This window comes from Musca vetustissima, unplaced genomic scaffold (assembly GCF_032173495.1).
Source record: "Musca vetustissima isolate MV318-11 ecotype Yass unplaced genomic scaffold, APGP_CSIRO_Mvet_v1 utg62636, whole genome shotgun sequence".
In the NCBI taxonomy this organism is placed as follows: Eukaryota; Metazoa; Arthropoda; class Insecta; order Diptera; family Muscidae; genus Musca; species Musca vetustissima.
The window spans coordinates 20,972-32,101 of record NW_026880841.1 but is presented as its reverse complement, the minus strand read 5'-3'; the positions used below and the strand labels follow the sequence as shown (position 1 = coordinate 32,101).

Genomic DNA, 11,130 nt, shown 5'->3' with positions numbered 1-11,130 from the left:
TTTTTTCAGAGACTATATGAGGCATGGATTTTTAAATAATGTTCAAAGGGTATATGAGGCGTGCATTTTTTTAAATAATTTTTTTCAGAGACTATATGAGGCATGGATTTTTTAAATAATTTTCAAAGACTATATGAGGCGTGGATTTTTTTAAATAATTTTTTTCAGCGACTATATGAGGCATGGATTTTTAAATAATGTTCAAAGGGTATATGAGGCGTGCATTTTTTTAAATAATTTTTTTCAGAGACTATATGAGGCATGGATTTTTTAAATAATTTTCAAAGACTATATGAGGCGTGGATTTTTTTAAATAGTTTTTTTTCGAGGAGGTGGATTTTTTAACTATTTTTTTCAAGGACGTGGATTTTTTAACTAACTTTTGTTCGAGGACGTGGATTTTTTAAATAATATTTTTTCGAGGACTATATATATGTCGCTTTGAGGAAGATCCTCCCTATTAACATATTTATCTCTTATACAAAATTAATTTTCGTAATAAAAATAAATTCTAATTTATTCCTCCCTCTTCTTCTTCATTTCATTCCAGATCAAAAGCGAAGAAGTGGTGGAAGCCTATATAGAGCGATGTAAACAGGTGAATCCTCTCATTAATGCCATTGTACAGGATCGCTTTGAAGAGGCTCTGGAAGAGGCTCGAGAAGTTGATCGCGTCATTGCAATGGGCATTAACACGGAGGAGGAAATGGAAGAGAACACTCCACTTCTGGGAATACCGGTGACGGTAAAGGAATCCATAGCCGTTAAAGGTATGAGTAATCAAACCGGACGTGTTTTTAAGACACCACAAATTGCCAAAGCAGATGCTCCTGTGGTGGAACAAATTAAGCGGGCTGGTGGAATTATACTCCTAGTATCGAATACACCGGAATTATGTTTGCTATGGGAAACTTATAACAATGTTACGGGGCAAACACGAAATCCCTACGATTTGAAACGGACTCCTGGTGGTTCATCGGGTGGTGAGGCTGCCCTTTTGGCTAGTGGTGCTTCGCTATTGGGTCTTACCTCGGATATTGGTGGTTCTTCTCGTCTGCCGGCTATGTTTAGTGGTATATGGGGTCATAAGCCAACACCGTATGCGGTGTCGTTTAAGGGCCACCATCCCACCTCGGATTTCCCAAAATGGGGTGATTTCTTTACCATTGCCCCCATGACACGATATGCTAAAGATTTACCACTCCTGCTGAGATGTATGGTTGATCCAAATGGCACAAAATTAACCCTCGAAAAGGAGATCAGTGTAACTGGTATACGATTCTTTTTTATGGACAACGACGGGCCCTCGGGTATGATGCGCCCGCTTAGCCGGGATCTACATGCAGCCATTAATCGTGTGGCCAATGATTTCAAGGCAAAACGTGTTAATATCCGCAAAATGAAATGGTCCCTGGATATATCCCTTTCCGCCATGTTAACCATGAAAAATATCGAAACAATTTATCACAAAACCGAAGAAGGCGAACGACCAAAAACCATTTGCACCGAAACCGTGAAATATTTCTTTGGCTGCTCTGATAGTATCCTACCTTCGGTGATCTTTGGTCATTTGCAGAATTTCATGAAAATTATACCAAATTCCCGGCATAAACATTTGGCCACCATCATTGAGGCCCTTAAGACTGAATTCAAAGAACTATTGGGCAACGATGGTGTCTTCATCTATCCCACATTCCCCAATACTGCGCATCAGCATTATCAAATCTATCACAAGCTGTTGGAGCCCATGTATATGGCCATTTTCAATACTTTGGGTTTACCGGTGACCAATTGTATGATTGGTTTGGATCGTCGCCGGCTGCCGATGGGCATACAGGTGGTGGCCAATCCAGGGCAGGATCATTTATGCTTGGCCGTGGCACGAGAAATGGAACGACGTTATGGTGGTTGGGTGAGGCCACCGTCAGAGGATTCTAGTAAACGTATTGACTAGGGAGCGAGTATTAGAATTTTGTTTTATAAATATTTACTTATGATAAATATGAAAGAAAAAAAAAATAGAAATATATGCATACATAATTATATATTAATAATCACTTTAAAACACACATACATCTACATAAATGAATTTAGTTAATTATATAAATTGTTGGTTTTCCAATTTTGTTTTTTTTTAATTTTTCCATTCATTGTTCATTTTTATTGTCAATTATTTTCTCATCACAGCAAAAGCATCACATTATATATTTTTTCGTTTCCAATTTAAATAATTTCGAAAGTGTGCAGGATTTTTTTTTAATTGTAAATTCGAATTTTAGTTTCAGTTTTAGTTTTTTTTTTTCAATTTTAATTCATTAACATTTCATTAATTCAGAAAATATAATTTTTTTTAAAGAGGTAAAAAGAGAAAGGATTTTTAACTAGGAATTGTAATAAATTCGAAATTACTTCTGCATTGAACGAAATAGAGAAAACACTCCTCAGAGGTTTATTTGTAATGAAAAGTTTATTCGGAATATTGATCATGAATTTAATTTTAATAATTTTAATGCAAATATGTGGTATTTTGTCAGGATGTGTAACCATTTGCCCTGAATTTTTATTAATCGATTTTTATAAGGAAAAGCTTTCTAGTTTGAATATATAATTTATAACACTGTGACACAAAATCATGTTCGATGGACTATTTCATATGTGGATGAAAGCCCTTGGAGAGTATTTTATGAACCCAAATTCGGAAAAATTCACCGTTCGTATGTGTGTTTGTCTGCCCATGTTAAATTGTAAACAAAGTACTAATCGCATTTATGATCCGAATTGGATGAAATTTGACACTGCTCACTTATTTGGTCCTAGGACAACCCCTATTGAAATTGGGAAAAATCGGTTCAGATTTAGATATAGCTCCCATATATATATTCTTTCGATTTGATGTAAATGGTGCCTGCATATCTTTTGATTTGCATAGAGTTCTGAATTAGGTCCAGAATGATGTGTGTTAAGTTTCGTGAAAATCAATTCAGATTTAGATATAAATGGTGCACCAAAGTACCTGTATATCTTTCAATTTGCACGAAACTTGGCATAGTTTAATGAATTAAGTCTAGAATGATGTGGGTTAAGTTTCGTCAAAATCGGTTCAGATTTAGATATAGCTCCCATATACATTTTCGTTCGATTTAATGCAAATGGTGCACCAATGCTCCTATGTATCTTTCGATTTGCACGAAATTTGGCATAGCTTACTGAATGAAGTCTAGAATGATGTGTGTTAAGTTTCGTGAAAATCGATTCAGATTTAGATATAGCTGACATATATATTTTCGTCAGATTTAATGTAAATGGTGTACTAAAGTCCGTCTATATCTTTTGGTTTGCACGAAATTTGGCATAGCTAACTGAATTAAGTCTAGCATGCTATGTGTTAAGTTTGCTGGAAATCGGTTCAGATTTATATATATATATATAATATATTTTCGTCCGATTTAAGGTAAATGGTGCACCAAAGTCCCTATAAATCTTCCGATCTGCACGAAATTTGCCACAGCGTACTGAAGTCAGCCTTGACTGATACGTGCAAAGTTTCGTAAAAATGGGTTCAGATTTAGATATAGCTCCCATATATATATTCGTCCGATTTTATGTAAATTATGCACTAAAGACACAAAGTTTGTCCGATTAACACAAAATGTTGTACAATGTACTGAAGATGATATAAATTAATCTCCTGCAAGTGTCGTTGAAATCGGTTCAGATTTGGATATGGACTAGAATGGCGTTATTGCGCTTTGTTGAAAGTGGTGCAGATATATATTTCGAACAGGTGTCGGATTGGGATTAAATTTTTAACAGTGCGGCATACCGAATCTCATGTATCAAGTTTGCTTTAAATCGACTAGTCCCATTGTACACAGATTTGCCGAATAAACTGACATTTAGCATAGGTTGCAGAAAGGCATGTGTATGGGTTGATGTTAGTCGGTTCACTTATAGATAAATATCACATATTTAAGGATACCTATGTAGTGAAGGGTATTATATAGTCGGCCCAGTCCGACTTTATACCTTACTTACTGGTTTAATCATGCTATGTTCATGAAGGAAAATGACATTTTCCGCTAATAGTAAATTCTTGCGGATATGCAGATAGAACGGAACAAATGGAAACCCCAATAAAAAGTCTTTAATCACCTTGTCAGAAAATTTTAAAATCTCTTTTTACTCAATTTCTCTTTCTCAATTCAAAATTTTACTGCAATATTTTCTTAAATTATAATTCATGCATTGTAAACTAAGCGTACTAGCTATGTAAATAATTTTATTTGTTTTGTTTTTATTTTATTTTTTATATTTTTATGTTAATAAATTATAATTAATTTCTTTATTAAGGAAATTTTCATTTTTCTCCTTTTCATTACTGAACGTATTTTGTATTCGACATCACACTCGCACGCCAAGTGTTGCTCAATTGACAATGCTTCACAATAAAAAAATAAATTTTAAATTAATTAAAAATATAATAAAACATCACTTTTATACATCTTTTAAGGAAAAAATAAAACAAATATTATTAAATATATTTCTTTTGTAATTCATTCTCTCTGTACATGTAAATATGTATAACAATTTAAATATTAAATAATAAAAACGAACGAAAAAGCAAAAAACTAAACAAAAAATAATAGTAGTGTTTTTTTTTCTTCATACTAGTTGATATTTTTTATATTTATATGAAATGGAAAATTTCGCCCCGAGCAACCGTTGCACCCACCCAAAAAAGTATAGCTGTTGACCTCCAGCTAATGCAGTTGTATTTTGCTGTTTTATCAAATTTAGTTAACTTACATAGGCATGTTGATAGCAACAGACAGTGCCAGATAATTGCAATTTAAGATGTCATTAAGAATTTTTTTTTGGCCTTTCTGTGTTGCCTGTTATTAAATATATACAAAAAAAAGAATACAAAGTGAACTAATATTTTATTATAGACTGTTATAAGGTGTTTACTGTAACGGCATGGTAAGTATGTTTCTACATTCTTTGTAAGCCCATGTATGTCCATTTGATTGTGTGTAACCATAAATCAAAATGTAAATAAAATCAATAGGTAATTATAGTATTTAATGTTTTTTTTTTAATTTAATAACATTAAAACAAAGTTGTCAATATTAGGTTGCTTCGATTTCATCTATTGGAAAATTTTATCATGATGGGAGGTCCAATTTTTTTAGAAAAAAATCACTATACCACATTTTAATTTTTTCTATAGAAACAAAATTTGCTGGCAAACAGGAAAAAAGCTCAGAGCACCCAAGGTTCCTGTTTTCCTATAGAAAAATATCACAGGACTAATGATCCAAGATTTTCTATAGAAACAAATTCACAGGATCAATGGTTCAAGTTTTTTTTTCTATACAAAAAAATGCAAGCTTACAGGTTTAATTTTTTCCTATATATATATTTTTTTTTTTTTTTTGCTATAGAAATAAAAATCATAGGATCCACTAATCTTGAAACTCCAATTTCATACTAATATTCAACTAATCTGGAAATTTTATTTATTTCACCAGAAATTTTCATTTTATATGGTACCAATTTTATTGGAATATCAGCAAAAAGAAAACCGTCGTCAGCGACATCTATCGATCGACATGATTCAGATCATGTTTCAGTTCTATAAGTCCTACCTTTAAAACGTATATCGTTAGAACGGATAATCACATTTCAACAAAAAAAATAATGATGGATGGTAAATAATCTACTTTAAGTGTATCGTTAGGCGTTCAAAAGTTTTACAAAACCCCAGTAAACTCTAATTTTCAGGAAACATGGCAACCCTGGCAAACATTCTTGGATACTGTAATATATTGGATAATGGAGGCTATCAATATACATTTAAATTATTTTTGAATCCATATACATTCAAAAGTTATAAACTAAATTGCCGTGATTTTCTGTTAACATGGCAACCCTGGTCAACACTTATCGTCCCCGCCATCTATCGATCATCCAAAATTTAAACCTGATATATTTTCGCAGTAACTTTTGACTTATTGCAGATATTATAATGAAATTGGTGTCATATGAAAGGTAAAATTTTATAGTTTCTGGTATTATTAAAATTCAATATTTTATATTTTTGAATGTGAAAAGTAGCATTGAAGTTACCTTCAAATTCCCTCCGTAATCTTTTTTGGTATACAAACTATACAAACTTATCACACCAGTTTTGTAGAAATGCGATTATCCGTTCAAAAGTTATAGGTGTTGTAAGCTGGGCTTCAAAAACGAATGTCTCTGATTTGAATCATGCCCCCCAATTGATGGCGCTGATGGCGATTTTAAAATATCCATACCTAACTAATGTTCACCATAACTTTTCGTATTGCAGATATTAAAATAAGAAAGGTACAATCGCAAACTTTATTATGAATTAAATAAATGTATAAAAGTAGTGTTGGCGGTTTATTTGGGATACCATTTGTATTTTGTTTTTGCAAAATAGTCAGGCTGAATCCCAGTTTGTTGTTTTTATAAAAAAACAACTATTTATTAGTGGGGAATGTATGGCATTGTTTGCCGAGGGGTAAGGCAGGGAAGACTATAGTTTCGGATCACGTCACTGATCCTCATCAGTTCCCTTAGTTTTTTGTTGGGATATTCTCCCCAGAAGCTATTGCTTCTATACAAAAAACCTTTCATACCCAAATGTCTCTTGTAACAAAGCGAAGTACTTAGCTGACCAACGACATAAACTGCATGAGAATTTCGCTGGAGCCTCACTTCGAGGTTAACAAGGCATTTACAAACAATACCACACCTTTCCCACTGTTGTGTGTTGTCACATCGCGACAAATGCACACAACGACTTTGTTGGTGTTGCTAGTGTACAGCAACAAACCAAACAGTTTAACCGTGCCTGCGTCTACAACTTCAGTAGTGTTGGCGGTTTATTTGGGATACCATTTGTATTTTGTTTTTGCAAAATAGTCAGGCTGAATCCCAGTTTGTTGTTTTTATAAAAAAACAACTATTTATTAGTGGGGAATGTATGGCATTGTTTGACAAGGGGTAAGGCAGGGAAGACTATAGTTTCGGATCACGCCACTGATCCTCATCAGTTCCCTTAGTTTTTTGTTGGGATATTCTCCCCAGAAGCTATTGCTTCTATACAAACAAGAGACATTTGGGTATGAAAGGTTTTTTGTATAGAAGCAATAGCTTCTGGGGAGAATATCCCAACAAAAAACTAAGGGAACTGATGAGGATCAGTGGCGTGATCCGAAACTATAGTCTTCCCTGCCTTACCCCTCGGCAAACAATGCCATACATTCCCCACTAATAAATAGTTGTTTTTTTATAAAAACAACAAACTGGGATTCAGCCTGACTATTTTGCAAAAACAAAATATAAATGTATAAAATTTAATATTGTTGAATACGAAATTAGGTTTTGATAAATGGGTTTTCATCGGGAAACTCCGTTAAAACCTCATTAAACTCTTCATTACGCATTCAAAAGTTAGGAAGAATTTCTAATTGGACAGAACTGACAAACAATTGTCGTCAGCGCCATCTATTGAATGGATAGGTTCTAAAATCGATTTTCTATTTAATTTGTTAAATACGAAATGTAGTATTAAAGTTTTCTATAATTTTCCTTGTAATAAAGTATGGCACTATTTTTGTTGAAATGTGATTATCTGTTCAAAAGTTATACGCTTGAAAGGTTGGACTTAAACGACTAATTTGTATGATTTGAATAGATGGCGCTGACAACTCGAACTTAAAGTATGCATACGTTTATTTCGCCATAACTTTTGTCGTGTTTTAGATATTATTTAAATAAAAGTGTTGCCATATGAAATGCACTAATCATAGTTTCCTGTAAAATAATAAATTTATTTTTTTTTTACTTTTTGAATATAAAATGTAGTTTTAAAGATGTATATAATTTCCTTCGATAGTATTTGTACTATAAGAACTGGTCATATTAAATTACATTATTTACTCTTTCATATGACACTATTTTTGTTGAAATGCGATTATCTGTTCAAAAGTTGTACGCGTGGAAGATTGGACTTGAAAAACTGATTTACATGCTTTGAATCATGCGCATCAATAGATGGCGCTGGTATTCTAGTGAAAGTTATACTCGTATAAATTCATGTGGAATAAATAAAATTTCAAAATTGGGTGAATATAAATAAGAATGTTAAGTTTCAAGATTAGTTTTATTAAGTATGGAATATGAAATTCAAAGGACATGTCCTATCTTTTCTATTGAAAAATGTCAAAGAACCACAGGTCATATTTTTCTATAGAAAAAATCTACAGGGACATAGGTCGAATTTTTTCTATAGAAAAAAATCTAGAGGAACATATGTCCGATTTATTTTTATAAAATCATAGGGATTATTTTTTTCAACGTGACCTGATACCCTAGCTATGTATCCAGGCCTCACCTATAAATTTAATATAAAAATCGATGTGGACATTTTTCAAATATTTGCACCCCGAAACAAGTTTTATTTTTTTCTAACACCTGTTGACATGAGAAGGACGTGCAGAAAATTTATTCGAAATATCACATCCATTCAAATTCGAAATGCATACCAAAAAATATAAACGATTGACATGTTTTGATTTTTTCGCTTCACATAGGATTTTCCACTTCGTTTCTGCTGCACTCACACTCATACACATCCATACTCACATAGAACTTGCATGTGTTCCAATGCTATCGGCCGATCGTATCGATGATAATGTTATGGCCAAAAAATGTTTGTTTTGTTTATTTATTTCAACGGCGAATTATATCTCGAAAATCGTCAAGAAGTAACACAAATTGTGTTATTGTTGTGCGGCTATCTATTGCCGTTTGATTACAACGACTTCTCTGTTTGAATGGATGGATGTTCGGTTTGAGTTTGGTTAGAGTTTTTTTGGTTCTGGTTGAGTGGCACAAGGCCATTTGTGTTGTACGAAGTGGTTGGTTGGCTGGTTTGGTAGTGGTAGCATGGGGTTGATTGCATAATTTTGTGACTCGGCAGTAAGTAACGCCACTAGTGCCACAAAGCTATGTTGACTGCGGTGAGGTTTAAGCTCAGAATGTCTTTGTTGAAGTTTACGGTTTAACGTCCGTTGCACAGTAGTTGCAGGTCGACCAATGGTGTGTATTTTAATGAGAAAAAATAACTAGAGATGGAAAGTAAATTATTTTTCAAATGGCAGGGAATAAACTCCGAAAAATTTGATTTAAAAAATATTTTATTAATTTACTTTTGATATGAATATTTTCACCCCACACCACTGTGTTTTACCAAAAAATTTCTTGGATTCTATTCGTTTTGTTAGCCAAAAAATGCGTCTTTGAAAATTTCTGGTTTGAGTGTTGAGCATTTTGTTTTGGTTTTTTTTTCTTTATTTTTGGTCGTCTATACTGGAAATTCAAGAAAAAAATAGTTTTTGGCAATTTTCAAGATTGACTGGTTAGCCGACTATTTTTTCAGATTTTTGTTGGAGTTTTTCCTTTGTATTTGTGAAATGCATTTTTTGGCTAATTAAAAGTCACCACATTTATATTTTTTGGCAAGCGACATACCACACCTGCAATTTTTTTGTTGCCTACTTGCAACTGTGGAAATTTTTTCATAATCAAATCAATTAAATTTAATTTAGAACTATGTCATATAAATACAGCCGATTCGGTGGAAAAATTAAATTAACTAACCCGACGCCTCAACCAATTTTTTGTAGTTCTTATGGGCGAACTCACGACACATATTAGCTCACTATTTCGTCGGGTAATGAAAATAACTCCCCAGGTGGCACCACGGGAGGTCAGTGTCCACAATTGAGATGAAAGAGGGACCAAGATAATCCTGGACTTCGCCATGTTAAAGCCAATCAGAGCCGTTTCTTGGTATCCATCATCCCCTACGCCACCCTTAAAACTAATTAATTTTGCCAATTATTAATTTAATTAATGTTTTAATATCTATAAACATAAAATCTTCAAATTCTCTCCTAACATATAGTGAAAATTTCATGCCAATACATGCATTCATTGCTGTAATATAACCATTTGAAGATGATGTTGTGTCAAAATATAGCTGCTAGCGATTCTATCTGTAGTATTAAATAACAACCACTTGGATTGGAAAATCGATGAATGGGAACAGCATTTTACCAATTGAAATGATGTCAAATTTCTAAACTTGCACCATAACAGGGTTTCTTTATTTCCTACAAATTTCCCTAATAGCCCTATTTTTTCACAAAATTAATTATTTTCCAATGACAACAAACATTCATCAACAATCTAATATCAACATTTTCTCAAATACACCAATTCCCAGCCATTCAAAGCTAATTTAAGGTTTTTGCAAATGATTACGATTTCCCTACTTCTCCGTGGTGAAAATACTTGTTTATCCATTCACATAACAACTTCACAATCTCCCCTAAACAGTGGTAAAAGTTTTATGTCGATACGTACACTCATTACTGAGTTATAGCCATTTAAAGTTAACCTTGTGTCAAAATATAGCGGCTACACGATTCTGTTGGCCTGGTACCTCAAATTGGAAAAATGAAGAAATCGCAAATGGGCAAAAACACGAAATACTGCAATGTTACCAGATCGCTACCATAGTGTTTTAATGCCAGTTTACAAATTCTGAGCATACTTTTAGGCATTGCATTAAAATCACGAGCAATATAACTTTCATATGGATATCATTTTAAATGCTGCGCCTGAAAGTATGCTCAGAATTTGTAAACAAACCATCAATGTGGCAATGATGCTGCAGGTTTGTACTTTTTCGCTTTTGTGAAAATGTCAATTTCAACCATTTTTCCAATTTGAGGTACCAGGCCAACAGAATCGTGTAGCCGCTATATTTTTACACAAGATCAACTTGAAATGGCTAAAACTCAGTAATGAATGTACGTATCGAAATCAAACTTGTACCATTGTTTAGGGGAGATTGTTTAGTTTGTATGTGTATCGATAAACAAGTATTTTCACCACAGAGAACTAGGGAAATCGTGATCATTTGCAAATACGTTAAATTAGCTTGGAATGACTAGAAATTGGTGTATTTGAGATTTTAATTGGTGTATTACGAAGGATAAAATACCACCTCTTGGCAGATAGAATCGCTAG

General features: G+C 33.2%; 1 protein-coding gene across 1 annotated transcript; it reads left to right on the top strand.

Annotated features, from left to right (window-relative positions):
- Positions 1-553: 553 nt before the first annotated feature.
- Positions 554-1,971, top strand: LOC133326706 (fatty-acid amide hydrolase 2-like). Its single transcript, XM_061535323.1, has one exon. The coding sequence runs from the start codon at positions 683-685 to the stop codon at positions 1,952-1,954; it is 1,272 nt and encodes a 423-aa protein (XP_061391307.1). The 5' UTR covers positions 554-682; the 3' UTR covers positions 1,955-1,971.
- Positions 1,972-11,130: the final 9,159 nt, after the last annotated feature.

What these genes read in the sequence shown, in the direction of transcription:
- LOC133326706 (XM_061535323.1), top strand. Translation starts at nt 683, where the DNA reads ATGGGCATTAACACGGAGGAGGAAATGGAAGAGAACACTCCACTTCTG.